This window comes from Leptonychotes weddellii, chromosome 14, assembly GCF_054177405.1.
Source record: "Leptonychotes weddellii isolate Sample4059 chromosome 14, ASM5417740v2, whole genome shotgun sequence".
Taxonomy (NCBI): Eukaryota; Metazoa; Chordata; class Mammalia; order Carnivora; family Phocidae; genus Leptonychotes; species Leptonychotes weddellii.
This window is the reverse complement of record NC_138382.1, coordinates 59,104,569-59,120,573: the sequence shown is the minus strand read 5'-3', so window position 1 is coordinate 59,120,573 and position 16,005 is coordinate 59,104,569. Positions and strand designations below refer to the sequence as shown.

Genomic DNA, 16,005 nt, shown 5'->3' with positions numbered 1-16,005 from the left:
CGTCTGGTTTTAAGGAAATGTGCATGTTTCTCCAGCATTTACCCCCTAGACCTGCATCACAGTTCCATTTCCAGTTGCTTTCTGAGTGCCAGATTTAGAGTGCTCCTGTCTGTGTCCAGTATCCTCCAGCTGTCCCATCATCTGACACTCGTCAGCCCTCCGCTTCCCAGAAACGCTTCTCCGTTCTGCCTTCTATGTGTCCTCAAGCATGTGGTATTTGGGGCTTTAGAATGTCTACAGCCCTGGACCGTGAGTCTGACCTGGACCTTGTTCCTGGCGCTGCCCCTGACTTACCTGGGGGCTTTCGATGAGCCACCTTTTCTCCCTTGTCCTCAGTTTTCTCATCTGTAAAATGGGGCTCTCAGACCTGTTCCTAAGAGCTCTTCCAGTTCTCATGTTCTGGAGGGGAATCAGGTGTGTCTGCCCCACATGGCTTCTCGTGTCATTGTTTCGGCTATTAGAATCATGTGCCTGCTGCCTTGGTGCCATGTCCTCATCCCCAGGTGACCCCTCTCCAGCCACTCGGATTCCCAGAAAGCCAAAGATGGGACTCCATTATGAAAGACCCGGCCATGCACCTCCGCTCCCTGGGTGGCCAGGCGTTCCCGTCGGCCAGCACCCTGGCACACGCTCGGCAGAATCCACGTGTCCTTCCAAGGCCAGACACCTGCAGACACTCAGACTCTACCGGCTCTCACATCTTTCCAGCTTCCAGCTCTGAGCGCGATGTGCTTTTCCTCCCCAACAAAGCAGGTGCAGGGTCCTCATCTACCTGACTTGGAGGATGGGGATGTGCGGGCGCATGCACATGCACGTGTGTGGCTGAAATGCTACCGTGTGTACAACAGGGATGTGCAGCAGAGCCCTTCTCATTAGTCTTGATTTCTAGGCTGGGCTCATGGCAGGCTGCATTCTGGTGAGATCTGCACTTATCTGTATGCCTGTGTTTCTGGGTTCCCCTCCTAGCATGCCCTTTCTCACCCCGTTTAAACTTCTGGCTGTCCTTCAAGACCATCTCGGAAGACAGCTCTTCCTTCATGCAGCATGTCCTGAACTTCCCGGGCTTCTCCTGCCCCCCTGGCCTTTGAGCTGCTTTGCCTTCTGTGGCAGTTTGCTCATCTGGCCTTGGGTTCATTATCTGTGTATATAAACAGACCTTTCTGATTAGATCCTGAGACTTTGGATTGCTTCTTCTTGGTGACTCTTATTGACAAGGCATACCCCCTAAAACCTCAGTCTTCAGCCCCAGAAGGGACCTTAAAAGCCATTTGTCAAATGTTTCTCTTGATGGTGAAATGAAAGCCTTTTGACTTTGGCAGGGCCCCAGTGAGTAGCACAGCTCAGACTCAAACCCAGGTCTTAGGACCTCAGGGCTAAGTGCTCTTTTCAGTATGCTACCCCTGCGAGCCTGTTTTCCTAACCGTAAAGTAGAGGCAGTGACATCCATATCACAGGGAAATAGAGGGGTTCAGTGAGTTAATGGAGGAGAAAGGGTTTTGTAATCTAACATGGGTGTGGGTCTCCTCTTCCTAACTGGGCAAGCTGAGGGGGGACCAGAAGTCATCACAGCTCCCAGAGGTGACGCACTTAGGCTAGCTGGAACCTGCAAGGCTGCCTTGCCTGTGGGAGAAACGTTAGCGATTTAGGTGATCCCTTTGGGACTGTTCCCTGAGTCGTGATTTGTCCGGGCGCCTGGAACAAACGAAGCAATTGATGGCAGGTGTAATAGATGGGGGCCAGAAAGGGAAGGGTCCGCTTGGCCTTTGGCTTATTGCCATGTGAGGCTCCTGCGAGAAATGACATCCCCACCCTGCCCCTGCATGCAAATCGGAGGGCTGGCAGTGGCGGGGCTCTTGGCACAGCTCTCTGCATACCCAGCTTCTGTCCCCAGCTCCCTGCAAAGAGCCAAGCCTGGTTTCCATAGTGCGCTGCCCAGCCCTGAAGCAAGGTCAAAGTCTATTGGCATTGCCTATTTTTAGCAGTTGAGGCTGGGGCCTCCCTGTTTCCCTTTTCCATATCAAGGCAGGCCGCAGCCTATTCTGTAGATCTCACCTTTGCCCAGCTCAAAGCAGGGGCAGGAGTTCTGTTTTTATAGAGGAGAGCTTTCTTCTGAGAAAGGAGGCTCTGGCCTACACCCACCCAGCTTTCTTACAGACTGATCAGATAGCTGCTGTTTCCTGAGTTCCCACTCTGATGAGCTCTGAGCCGGGTGTCAACCTAAAGACTGTACACAACTCTTTATTTAACCTTCATCATCTGGAAGACTAGCCATGGAGCAGACCCGTTTTACAGATGATGAAGCTGAGGCTCACTAGGAACCTTGGGAAGGTCAAAGTGAGGGACGGAGGCAGGATGCAGAATCTGGTTTCATTGCAAAGGCCAGCCCTTTCCACTGGGCTCTCCCCGTTCCATTACACATGGTAGCATCTCAGCCACACACGTGCATGTGCATGCGCCCGCACAACGAACATGTTTAGGCAGTAGCCATTCAGCGGACTTTGCCTTGGAGCTTCCTCACTGTCAGTCTCTGTGGTGCAGGTTCCTGCCTGGGGAGACAGACTATCCCAGTGGAATGGGGAGGGGGGGGCGGCATGTCTTCACTCTGGGAGCCTGGGGCAGGACTGCCTGAGTATCAGTGAGGAGCTGAGGGAGGCATCAGAGGGAAGAGGAGTGGTGGGGATTTGGGGCAGGGGTAATAACAGCCCCACCAAGCAGGAGCCTCCCTTCGGGTCCTGGGGGCAGGGGTTCTGGAGGGCAGGTGTGGCCATTGAAAGTCCCTTCCAGGGGGGCCCCTCCCAGCAGGAAAAGGGAGCATTTTATGGTGGTACGCTTTGCAGCAAGGGATCCAGAAAAGGTGATTTGGGCCTTTGTCTCTGGACTCGCGGGATGTTTTTCCTCTGGTCTTTATAGCCTAGAATCAGGTTCGTGGGTAGTAAGAGGCCCAAGGCTGCAAGGTGAGGTTGACACGGATTCACTGGCTGCCGAGAGGGTCAGTGGACGCTGAAGGGGCGTTTGCGGCTTCGCTCTGATGATCGCTTGGAATGCCATCCCACGTGCCCCTTGTGCAGACCCTGCTGAGCCTTCCTGCCATCTCCGGTGCACCTGGAGGGAGGGGCTATCGGGGTGCTGTTACTGTGAGACAGGCAAACCTTCCGTTTCAGTGGTCTGTCACAGTTTCCATGGCCACTGGGTTGATTCTTCAGAAGCGTGTTTGGGCAGAGCTCAGTGCACAGATGAGGAAACAGTCTCGGGGGGCCTGCCCATGGCCACACACCAGGTGGGAGGCAGAGCTGGGATTCGAACTCTGATCTCCTGCCTCCTTCTATTTTAGTGCAGAGGAGTGTGAAACAGCTCAAGAAATGCTACAGGCCTCCCAACAACCTGTCTCTGAAGGCTGGCAGAGCGAGGGTTTTCCTGCCCACCTGCGAATATTGATGCTGGGTGGAAAGCTATTGATAAAGGGGCCTCTGTAGTTGATTTAGATGAATCCCCCAGGAAATCTCAAGTAGCTGATATAAGGGAGGTTACGGAGCTTCATCGTGGGTGAGAAGGAGCGATCCCTCCTTAGGCAGGGAAGGCACTTCGAGCTAGTGTGTGGTGTGGAGACCCAGGGCCCTGGCTGCTGACACAGCCTCATTTCTGACCCTGCCCCTGCCTCTCTAGCCATGGGATTCCGGGGCATCTGAGCCCTCCGCACGGCCACCTTCATCTGCTCTGAGGCCTGAGCCAGTGATGGATGGGACACAGTCCAACGTGGGTTTCTGCCGACACCACCAAGCAATTAATTCTGTCGCCGTCTACCTGCAGATAGCCTCAGATCCCACAGGTGAAGGGCTCAGTCCTACAAGACTGTTTTCCACCCCGTACCTTCCCCCATTCCACACTTCAGGTGCCAGTCACGAGTCCAGATTGTTACCTGTATAGATGGCAGGTCCCCACGACCCACTCTGAGCTCAACTAGTTTTCTAGAACAGATCATAGAACTCAGAACCATTTGACTCACGAGATTACCAGTCCGTTATAAAGAGAGTAACTCAGGAGTAGCCTGACGGAAGAGCTGGATAGAGCAAGGTGTAGGGCCGAGTGGGTAGTGCAGAGCTTCCATCCTTCTCTGGGTGTCCTGCTCTTCCCACGTCTGTGCGTTCACCAGCCCTGAAGCTCTCCGCATCCTCCCTTTAAGTTTTTGTGGAGGCTTTGTTACAAGGGCACGATTGATTAAATCATTGGCATTGGTGATTGATTCAAGCTCCAGGCCTTCACCCCCTCCCCTTCCCCAGAGGTCAGGGGAGGTGGGAGGGAGAGACTGTTAGCTTCAACCCTCTAGTCACAGGTTAGTTCCCTGGCAACCAGCCCCCATCTTAGGTGCTTTCTGAAAGTCACCTCGTTAACATAAACTCAGGTGTGATTGAAAGGGATTTGTTATGACTGTCAGGACACCTTTATTGCTCTTACGGCATAGAAAATTCCAAGGGTTTTAAGAGCTCTGTGCCAGAAACTAAGACCAAATATATATTTCTTATTATAAATCATATCACACACAGTAAGCTCCAAAAGTGTCCTTTCCCTTCTTTCTCTTTTCATCCCTTGGATATGGGATTATCTCTTCACATTTCTTCCAGCTCTAATTTAAACACAAATAGACGCTCTTTGTAAGCTAAGAAACTCTACAGGTACCAGGCCCTAGTGATGAGTTCCACCACTCACACTTGATGGTGAGGGCTCTGGGGTTGTTCAGGCGGGTTTTATTACCTTTTCAACCCGTGAGCTTCTCTTGGCCATTGTGGTTCAAGTGCTTCTGTATAGATTTTAGTTCTCCAACCAGCCTTATGCATGTCATGGTTCCAGAACTGATGTATTGTCAGAACGGATGAGCTTTGCCAAATCATCTCCCATCTTGATTTATGGAAAGGGTTTTGCCAGATTGACTTGGATGAGAAATTCAGATCAGAAACCACCTTTCTAACACCTGTTAGACTGTTTGAGTTAAATGTCGTGCCCTTTGAACTTAGAAATGCCCTCGTCTATCTCCAGTGACTGGTTTAATGGTCTCTTAGGAGGGCTGGAGCTATTTGCCTTGGCCTTTGCCGACAGGCAGTGTGGCTATATTTAGCTGGGATGCAGGTGAACATCTAAGACAGGTCCCGCTGCTGCTGACTGTAGGCCTCCGAGCCTAGTGTAGTATATGATTTACTAAAGGCCACGTTGCGCCCTAGTGCCTGGGTATTCATCGTGAGGTGGTCTTGTGGGATAAAACACGAGTAATTAGAGTCTGGTCAGCTCCTGCAGCTGAGAAGAAAGTTAGGTAGGTCATTTTGAACTGGTTGGATACAAGATAGGTTTTATCATCTCTTGTTTTAGGATTATGGCTGGATTTCTTACTGCCTCTGATGCAGGACGGGCAAGCAAACCTGATCGGAACCCTCCCGATAGGGCCAAGGAGCTTTTAAAATGAAACTGTTTCTGATGACTTTCCCAGCTTAGTGAGCCCCAGACTTCTCACAGGCCTCCATCCTGGTACGTCCTGCTTTGGGCAGGGTCCCGTGGCCGGGCAGGAAGGATGGAGGCCAGCCCGCATGGATCAGGGAGCTCCTTACGCAGCATGGCCAGAGGGAAAAGCAGTTTGCTGTCCAGTAGGAGCACTAGCCATGAATTGTCCGTTAACACCAACCATAGACATCTGGCCAATAAACCCTGAAATTGCTCGAGATTTTACAAAGCCCGGACAAAGATTTTCAGAACAGGTCGTGGATGTGTCAAGATCCCCAAGATCAGTAGGATATATTCCCGGGTAAGAGGAGGCTTTGGGAAGACTTCAGCACTAAATATTTAATGGGCACACCGGGAGCCTTTAAAAAACACTGATGCTCTGAGATTCTGTTTAATGGATCTTGGGTGGGACTTGGGGAATCGTGACTGCAATGCGCAACCAGGGTTGAAAACCACCGCCATGGACTTGGATCAAGATCGCAGTTTGACAGTGGAGGGAGGGGAACAGTGGGCTTAATGTGTTCTGTTCCAGATAGAAGGGGACTCGAAGGAAAGAAATGGGACAAGCCCCTTTAAGCTGTGAGCCTTTGGGGCTAATGAGATGAGAAGGCTGGTTGCCGGGGAGAACTTTCTTTGCCTGGTAATAGTACATTCATTTCAAAGTGAGGGGAAGGAGTTTAGTCATAGCCATTTAGTGTGATACTTTGGCAGGAAAGTAAATATACTTTTATCAGGTCTGTATCTGTCCTCCTCCCAGGGGCTAAGGTCGGAGATTTTCTGCTTGGTTCAAGGCAGCAGTGATAGCGCATTCCGATGGGGCAAACTGATCTTTAAAAACTGCCCCATAGGCAAACAATGGAGTGAATAATGGGAGTGACAACCTGGCCCACCTCCGTGAAGATCATATTCTCATTAGAAGTAAAAAATTATGCAGAAAAGTAAAAAAGAAAAAAGTAAATGGCATCCACAGCCCCACATCCAAAAATAACGTCTATAAAATCCTTCTGGACATATCTCGATAGAAAATAATAATTTTATGTAAACGGGATCCTGGTTTGTTTGTTGTTGGTTTTTTTTTTTTTCTTTTCATCAAGTGTTGAGCTGTGGGTCTCTTCCCACATTGATAAAGAGGCCCACATCAGTTTTAAAGACTGAATAGTGGGGCGCCTGGGTGTCTCAGTCAGTTAAGTAGCTCCCTTCGGCTCAGGTCATGATCCCAGGGTCTTGGGATCGAGCCCCATGTTGTCAGGCTCCTTGCTTAGCGGGGAGCCTACTTCTCCCTCCCCTTCTCCCTCTGCCTGCTGCTCCCCCTGCTTATGCTCTCCCTCTCTCTATCTCTGTCTCCCTCTCTCTATCTCTGTCAAATAAAGTATTTAAAAATAAAGACTGAATAGTATTTCATCATATGGACGAGCCATTTTTGTTAATCCTCCTTTGTTGATAGACATTTAGGTCATTTCCAATTTATAGGTATTAACAGTGAGATAAAGCATCCTGCCCTTGTGCCTTTGAGCCCTGCATCCTGCTGTGCTGATCTTCCTTCATTCTGGTTGCTGAGCCGGTGGCTGAAGCGGAGGGTGGAGATGAGGAAAGCCCACGTCCTCCCATCGCACTGCTCACAGCTTATTGTGTGTTATAAGTCACCTGTTATTTGCTTTTGTGTTTCCTTATTCCCTTCCCCCCACACAGTCATAATGGGCTCTTTGGTGAGAGGTAGAGTACACCGCACTCATTTAGTCCCACCCTTCTTCATGATTAGAATGTGCAGAGTTGAGATTGCTTCTGAAAGGACATTGGCAGTCAGCAGAAGGGCCTCTCATTGCAAGCAGCCAGCGAGAAACCCACTCTGGCTGTGTCGTTCCGGATGTTCCCCTCAGGGACGTTGCAGTGTATATCCAGTTGACCTAAAGTGGGAAAAGTTCCTCTCTGCCTCCTTTTAAAAAAATGCTATCAAGCATGTATTTATTTCTCAAGAGTCTAACAGGGGCCTGCTGGGTGCCGTGCTCTGTGCCTGGCATGAGACACAGGAATTATTAAAGCGCACCGTCCCTGCCCTCCAGGGTTCGGGATTGCTTGGAGGGGCTCACAGCGTAACGGTCCTAAATGCTGTTTTCTGTGGAAGTTGAGCTGCTGAGGCTCATCAGGACTGTGGTTTCAACCACTTAGACATTATAGAGGAATTTGCATATGAGAGAAATGGTTTTGTGATTTCCTGCGGTGGATAGGACCCAAGGGTTCTTTCTGATGAAAATGACAGGAAGTTGAAATGTCCTCGTTGACCGGAGCAAAATTATCTCCAGCCAATCCCTGCCTGTCTTCCCAGCTTCCTTGGGGGTCCTTTTCCTGGCAAAGGAATAAAGGGGTCATGAATTTGGGTTTTATAATTTTAGCATTTAGAGCGACAGAGCTTCCAGACCCATGCATGATCAGAGATTCCCCGGCAGTGTGGCTGGTAGTCTTTCCTAGGCTGATGGTGACTTGGGAGAAGATTGAGTGTAACTTGAGAAATTTAGGAGGAAAAAGCTGCCGTCACTCCGCTGACCAGAAGGGCCTCCACAGATCAATTAGTTAAAAGATTTTAAGTTCTTTTAGGCACTTCTTTGAAAAGCTAACTCTCCCAAGAAAAAATGTACTTACTGTACCTAAGCATGGATTTTTTTTTTTTTTTTTTTTTTATACAGTCCCACACAGTTTGCTGATCCCCAGCCTGAGAACCCTTATCTGGTCCGATCCCTGGTTTTATGGGTAGAATGACTAAAGTTTATAGAGGAGGGTAAATGTGGGCTATATCGTCTAGCTGATGAACTATTCCTAAAGAAACGTTTTCTTTCTTTCAGCACTGGCTGGATCATTCCAAACCCATAAAAAAGCAGATGAAAAGTAAGTAAGCAGAATTTAGCCTACTCACTTATTTCTTTTATCAGAGAGTAAAACTCCTTTGCCAATGTTTTGAGGTATTATGTTTTCATCAGGACTTGGGAGCGTTTTTAAGATAGATCCCACTTTAAGTGGATGATTTTTCATTTCTTAAGGCTGGCCAAATGTTAGAGTTTAAAATTTGGATAAGATTTTTGGTAGATATTAAAAAACAGACTATGCTCTCATTTGAAATCAGGCACCCTTGCCAATGAGAACTGATTAATATGCTGTTCAGAAGCATGACTTTACGCCTATCACATTCATTTGCTAATGAGTTATAAAAGTAGACTCAGAGGATGGAAAAGCTGGAGTTCTGACAGTCTGGTCCAGCTCTCTGATTTTATAGGTGTGGTAAGCCCATTTCTTCAGTGTTGTGTATGCGTGGGTCCTTTTAAAACATGGAATACTTTACAGTGTCCTTACTGTATTTTTAGATTATAGAACACTTGCTGTTTATGCGTCACTTTCCTTTAGCCCACTTCGTATTTTGTAAAAAGTTAGTATCTGTTTGGAATATCTTGGCAATTGGATGAAAGTAAAATGTCAGCTCTTAGTAATTCATCTAGATGGTTAGGGTTTTATTCCAGAATGAGTTACTAGCTACGCCGTCTCTGTCAACGCAAAAGCACATTTTAGTTTTCCAGATTGAAGGATTGCAAAGAACTCACTAGCTTTCTATGCCCCATTGTGACCTCCCCGATGTAACGGTGAATGTATGACTAGAGTTAACGTGTTTTTCCTTTTGTCCATTCTCTGATCTTCAAAACTGGGGGAAAACATCTTCAACCTTCCATCTCCATATGTTTAGTTGGACCTGCTTATGCTTTGCACTTTCGAGTTAAATATTATTCTTCAGAACCGAACAACCTTCGTGAAGAGTTTACAAGGTAGGACAAAATGCAGAACAAGATTCCCCTCTTTCTCATAGCACTTACCTTATAGCTTATGGGTCCCCTGAGTTGTAGGTCTGCCTCCTCTTCTATCTGCTAACTTTATATTCTGAGCAAGAGTTCTTAGTACTTTGCCTGTGCTTGTCTTTGTATTCTGTTGAAAATCTACCCTTTGCTTAATTTGTCCTTTTTCTCAGTGAATCAGAATTAAAAGATTTATTTTCTTGCCACATTTCTGTTTTGTTGGGCTGTGGGTAAATTGGTGAGTTGTTCTTTATACTGTCACTTTGTTTTTGTCTAGGTACAAAAAGGGAAGGCAGGTATTGGAAGAGCATTTCTTAGTCCCAAATAGCTATCTTATTTTTTTTAAGGGGCTGCACAGTGTTCCCTTGTTGCTACAATATCAAAGTTGTTGGAATCCCTTCATGTTATCTTTCAGCCCCACTGGATTTCTTTTGAGGTCTGCCTGCCTTATGCCTGTCTCTTAGACTTCAGAAACAGTGTTGAAGCAAAAGAGACTTTAAAAACATTTTAAGTATGGAATTTCCCTCCAGCTACCCTTCTGACAGTGAGATTCTCTACCCAGCCTTCCGCTGCTTTAGATGTCCCCAGAACCTCCTTGTCATTTGCGTGATGGACAGTAGTGGTGACATGTCAGCTCATGGTGGTGGCCATTAGCCTGGAGATGACCACCCAAGGAACACTTTACAGACTGTTTATCATCATTCTCCACCCTGGAGAGCCCTACTGGCCTTCCGTAGCTAGGTTTTCCTGTAGAAATTGGAAGTTCTGGCCATGTCAGCCCTGTTTTCTCTTTGACGTGAGTACTCAGCTCTGTGGTGGCTAAGCAGCTTTCGGAAGCAGGAACATTCTGGAATGTACTAGAACCTTCAGCTCCCCCATCCTTCGATTTCTGGGTCACCCACATTCTCCTAGATCCATTCCAACAGAGAGTGACCGTCTGCTTTGTTTTCAAAATCCAAACAAATTATTCTAGAGTTTCTCTTTAGAGTCCTTTATGAAACATGCTGCTTCTAGCCATCATCAAAGCCAGTGATTCTTAACCAGGGTTGTGTGAATCAGAAACACCTAGGAAGCTTTTGAACAAATCAGATTCCTGGGGACCACTCTTGCATGGAAGGCTGATTCCGTAGGTATGGGGCGGAGCGTGGGTAGCTTTGGCTTTTACAAAGCACTGTAAGTGGTTCTGATGCCCACATCCTCCTGGTTAAAAAAAAACCAGTTAAGCCAAGACACTTAATTTTTTTTTACTTAGGTGAACTCCACTTGTGTTACTTGCTACTTTCCTCTCCCCATTTCTCATTACCCCATAACCCCCTGCAGCCCATTCCGGGATTTTTGGTGTGTGTGGGTGTGTGTGTGTGCACGCATTTGGTTTTTAAAAGACAGAGTCTGCAGTTAACCTGCATCAGGAAAAAAGCCTCAAGCAGTTGCTAACTACAGTCAGCTGTGAACTTTCTGATACAGAAGAAGCTGCACGGTTCCTGGAATCTGCTGGTGGGACTGGCTGAGGGCCAAGTCCAGCGGCTCCGCCCTGTCTGTTTGATTGGACACGTCGCATGCCTGTGTGTGAGCGCTCTTCTCAGCACCGACGGTGCTGCCGAGGCTGTCATTGGGCTGTGCCGTGTTCCATGTTCCATCCTCCAAGTATCTTGCGAATTCTGTACATGCGCTCACCTGCCTAGCTAGGTTCTGGGATGCCTTCCTGGAGACTCAGGAGGAGATGCTTCCACCAAAGTTCTCATTTGATTTGGACTCCTTTATACAATGCTGAATTCTGGGCTGTGGGCAGGGCGGGGTTTGTGATGGGCAGTTGGGGGTTGGAAGCAGCTGGGAAAGAGGACCCTCTGTTGACTTTTGTGTATGTTTATCAGGTACCTGTTTGTTTTACAACTCAGGCATGACATTCTTTCAGGAAAGTAAGTATGTTTTTGTTCTCACTCTTCACCCAGGATAGATCATAGTATATTTCTAAATCACGGTTGTTGTTGTTGCTGTTTTAACTCTTCTACCCTTGTTCCCTTTTCAAAATTCAAAAAAAGTACACCAGGCATTGTAAAGTGAGTCGAATACTTGTATCACTGTCATCCTCATCTTATTTTAAATGATTACTATATGGCTTGAAGCATTTCCAAGAGCATTTAATATCTTAAGTGATGTGCATTTGGGAATAATTCTCTCCCTGATCACATCACTGCCCCATTCGTAATGGCTTTTGTCGTATTTGCAAGCAAGATACGTTATTAGTATGTATACACTTACAAGCATTTGGATAGTCCAAAGTCTCATTCATCACCATCTGCATTTAAGCAACGAAACAGGTTATGTTCTGATTCTGATAGGAGGTTTAGACATCTCATCTCATTTCCTTTTCCCCTCTTAAAAATAGTTTTTCAATACCAGGCCTCTGGTGACAATGATTGGTGAGCACAAGGAGCATTGGCACTGATGTGGTTGGTCTCGCCTGCAGTATTTATTTTAAAGATGGGAAATTTCAATGGTCCTAGCCTTTACAGTTGTGTCACTTTTCCGCATACATATTGACCATTTTCGGTCAATGGAGATGGAAAATGAAGACTATACTGAATCTAAAAAGCGATCCCTGATGCTGAAAAGAGCACATCTTGATTTTGAATATAATCGGAAGGAAATTTGAAAAGTGATTTCCGAATTTGCAGACTCTGCATCGGACGTATGCTGTAAAAACCTTAGCGCAATATATGTCATAGAACAAGTAGATTGTACAGTGTATACATTTGCCTTATTCAGCCATGCAATACGAATCTTTGGTGTGCGTGTTATGAGTGTGTGTATTTTTATCTCTCTCTCTCTCTGCATACTGTGCTCCTCATACGAAAGGCCTCTTAAGTCTAGTAATTGTCTTCAGTTTGGAAAAATATTAATGGCGACATCTTGCATTTGTACAGTACTTTGCAGTTTCCGTGCACTTCAGCCTGATTTACTGTGCCTCAAAGCAGAATGGTGTTCTGGTCCCAGCACTGCCTCCTACCAGCTGGATGACCTTGAGCAGGCACTCGAACACTCACTTCCTCATCTCTAAAGTGGGGGATGGGGGAGCCCTGGCAGCACCCATCTTCGGGGCTTATGAACTCCGTGCATTGACCACATTCAGCCGTACGTGTGAAAGGCTTTGAAAACTATGAAGTGCTGTACCAATGTATGTCATTATTATTTTTCTAACTCAATTTGTAATTTGAAGTGTGAATGAGATCAGTGATGGGAGGTGTAGTAATACGCCTCTCTGGCTCTGCCGCCCTTCTCCTTATTAGAATGCTTGAGTATATCCAGCTGTCCTGGCGGTGTTAGATATTGTATCTGTCTGTTTATTTTTAACATTATGACCTGGTTTCAAGAAAGATGTAAGGCAGCTTGAAAAGGCGCATGTACCATATCAAGTAAGTTTCAGAATCACAAGGCAAAGGGAAGGCTTTTCATTCTGTTTCCCAAACTTGCCCAATTCTTGCCAAATTCAGTAAAATTGCCCACAGGGTGGATAGAAACTGTACCGAGGTTGGGTTGTTTTGCTAGACGGTGAGACCGACTTTGGAAATGGGTAGTGGAAGTCAGCTTGTTTGCATTCTTTAACGTGGATAGCAAAAAGAGAAGCTGCTGGGAAAAATCATTATCTAAATATCACTACCTTTTGAAAAATGACTTTAATGATATTTTGTATGGTTTATGAGTATTAAAGTTCATATACAGAATTAATTTCCTCTCTCTTTTTTTTTTTTTTTTCAAGATTGAAATGCCCCTATGAAACGGCTGTGGAATTAGCTGCTCTCTGTCTACAAGGTACATTCTTCTTTGGCGGTAATTAGCATTTTAATGTTATGCTCTCGTTTCAACAATTGATTATCCCGTGTACCAGGCTCAGTTCTCTACTTTGGGGGTATAAGTGAATATAGTAGGGCCTGCATCTCCAAGTAGCTTGTGGTCCCGTGAGGACATGGCAAAACCACACACAGGGTGTAGCGTAGTTCCTACAGAAAGACCTGCAGGAGGCTTGGAAGGTGAAGGCCCTTCAGGGGGATGAGTAGATGAAGATGAGCAAAGGAATCAAGACACAAAGTAGAAAAGTGCAGAGAGGCACCAGCAGTCGAGTGGTGTCAGAGGGTGGAAGTTCAAGAACCTGGAGAAGTGGACAGCCTTGAACCCTGTTTAGAGAGCATGACCTTCATGCTGTCAGCAGTAGACCTCTGAAGGCTCGTAAGAGGGAGGCAGGCCTGGTCAGGTGTGCATTTAGAAAGGTCACACTGGCTGTGATGGGGAGAGGGACTGGAGCAAGACCAGGGCTGGGGGTGCAGTTAAAAGGTGTTGCTGTAATAAAAGGAAACTGACTAGGGCACAGAGTACATGCTCACACACACACCAAAAAAACAACACTGGTGGTACGAGAGAAGGACCTGGTCATTAGATCAGTGTTAAGAGGGGGTCAGGGAGGAGTCACAGATGGCTCCCAGTGGTGGGTGACAGGAGCAGTGAATGGTTAGAAGAGTTGGCTCCAGTGGAGGACATCCTCTGTGAAGGGCCTCTTGGCTGAGACGTGCCAGTGGGACCCCCCAGTAGCTTCTTGAGTGTGCACATCTGGCTCCATCAGAGAGGTCAGGCCAGAAACATCGACAGGGAGTCATCTGCTTAGAGGTGGGAGTTAGATGGTAGGTTTGCCTGCATGGTTGTCAACATTGACTCCATATTAGGCACTGGTGGATTTTAGTTTAAAATGCACAAGAAACACTTGCTGAAGTCTCCAGCATTCATTAAGAGGGTACTAACACGTAACTGCACATAAGGAATTTTATCAGTACATCAGATAGACCTATGTTGTGGATTCGTTTACCAGTGCGTTTATCGGCTTCTGTGGAATAATGAATTATGATGTATTCATTCATAATTACTAATTAATTTTGAATATCATCATAAGATTTGGCTTCCAGCTTTTGTATTTGCCAATTTTTAAACGTTGATCTAAGTCTTCAAATTATAAAATCAGTACACATTTATTATAGACTATCAGGACAGCAGTACAATAGACAAGTAGAAGGAAGGAAGGAACCTATCATCCTGCCATCCACAGATAACCAAGAGTTTCTGTGAGTTGGATGCAGTTTTTAAAATATAATTCTGATCAGTTTTATACAATTTTATACAATTTTTGTATGATTTTTCTACTTGGTATTTTTAGTGCATGCACTTTGTCATAATGACTGCAGGATACTCCCCTTACCTGACATTTCTGTTCCTTAGTCACTTTTTAATTCTTGTTCTCTAATGGGGGCTCGTATATAGTAGGTGCTCAGTAAGTATAGGATGAATCGAATGAAGTTGGAGGGGCCCTTTAAAGACTGTGGTTGAAGGGGGAGCCTGCCCGTGAGGTCTAAAAACACAGGTGGTAGACGTGACAGTATCGTCCTCTGTAAATGTCTGTCCCAAATACGATGCTCAGTGCTTCACACCCACATTTTCCTGATACAGCAGTCCTTATGGTGAGTGCTATAAGGATCTAGAATGGCTTGGGGACATGGAAATCTGCTCTCCGTCTTGACCAGGTTCCGATTTCACCATCTGGCCAAGTAGCATCCACTCTAGAGTTTCTGAGTCTCCAGGAGGTTCTACCATCAGAGTTGGTGACCCAGCAATAGATGTCAGAGTGTAGTTAACAGGATGAAGTCACATCCCTGTCAGACCTGGGGCCATCAGTCCACTGGTCCTGAACCATGAGAGCTTGAGGCACGTGCGTTCTCATCTTCCCCTCCCCCCACTCATTTCCTGCTGTGGGACGAAGGCATCATCACACTCACAGAGTCCAGCTCTGGTAGGACCACTTGCCTCGCCCCAGTGAATGAGATTAGCTGTCTGTGAGCCTTTCTCGGGGAGATGACCCATTTGAGTTGGAACCACAACCTAGTGTAATTTAAGATGCAGTCAGTGTGTCCGGTACAAATGAGAAGGGCTGAAGGCTTAGACACACGAGTCGGGAAGGTCTCGTTACATTGTCCCTCTGTGCCCTCTTTTCCCCACATCCCATTGGGAAGTGCCACAGCCTGCCTTCCCGGTCAACCCCAGCGGAGCCAGCCTGCATCTGGCCATCAGGATCGCTGGAGCGTGTCTGGCTCTGAGTAAAATGGACCTTGTGTTTCCTCCCTTGCTTGAGCCTCAAAGACATGCCTTGCTGTGGTTGTCCTTGAATGCATGGTCCCTCCAGAGTCGTGACACAGCGGCCTAGAGGGAAGGCCGTGCTCCCTGGGGGACTAAGTTGATGGTAGATTTGAAAGTCAGTGGGGCGCCTGGGGGGCTCAGTCGTTAAGCGTCTGCCTTCGGCTCAGGTCATGATCCCGGGGTCCTGGGATCGAGCCCCGCATCAGGCTCCCTGCTCAGTGGGGAGCCTGCTTCTGCCTCTCTGGGAAGGAGCTCCGAGAGCTTGTGCTCTCTCTCATTATCTCTGTCGCTATCTCTGTCTCTCTCTTTCTCTCAAATAAATAAATAAAATCTTAAAAAAAAAAAAGAAAGATGGGGCGCCTGGGGGGCTCAGTCGTTAATCGTCTGCCTTCGGCTCAGGTCATGATCCCGGGGTCCTGGGATCGAGCCCCGCATCGGGCTCCCTGCTCAGCGGGGAGCCTGCTTCTGCCTCTCCCACTCCCCCTGCGGGGGGAGAATGGGACCATCGCCT

At 47.1% G+C, this 16,005-nt stretch overlaps 1 protein-coding gene across 6 annotated transcripts in view; it reads left to right on the top strand.

The window, feature by feature from the left end:
* EPB41L4B (erythrocyte membrane protein band 4.1 like 4B) overlaps nt 1–16,005 on the top strand; it is a 127,124-nt gene that overhangs the window by 37,535 nt on the left and 73,584 nt on the right. For all 6 annotated transcript variants that reach the window (XM_081803343.1, XM_081803341.1, XM_081803340.1 and 3 more), the window contains exons 3-6: nt 8,325–8,367; nt 9,215–9,293; nt 11,192–11,236; nt 13,078–13,130. In XM_081803343.1, coding sequence (XP_081659469.1) covers nt 8,325–8,367; nt 9,215–9,293; nt 11,192–11,236; nt 13,078–13,130 — 220 coding nt within the window. The remainder of the gene's footprint in view (nt 1–8,324; nt 8,368–9,214; nt 9,294–11,191; nt 11,237–13,077; nt 13,131–16,005) is intronic.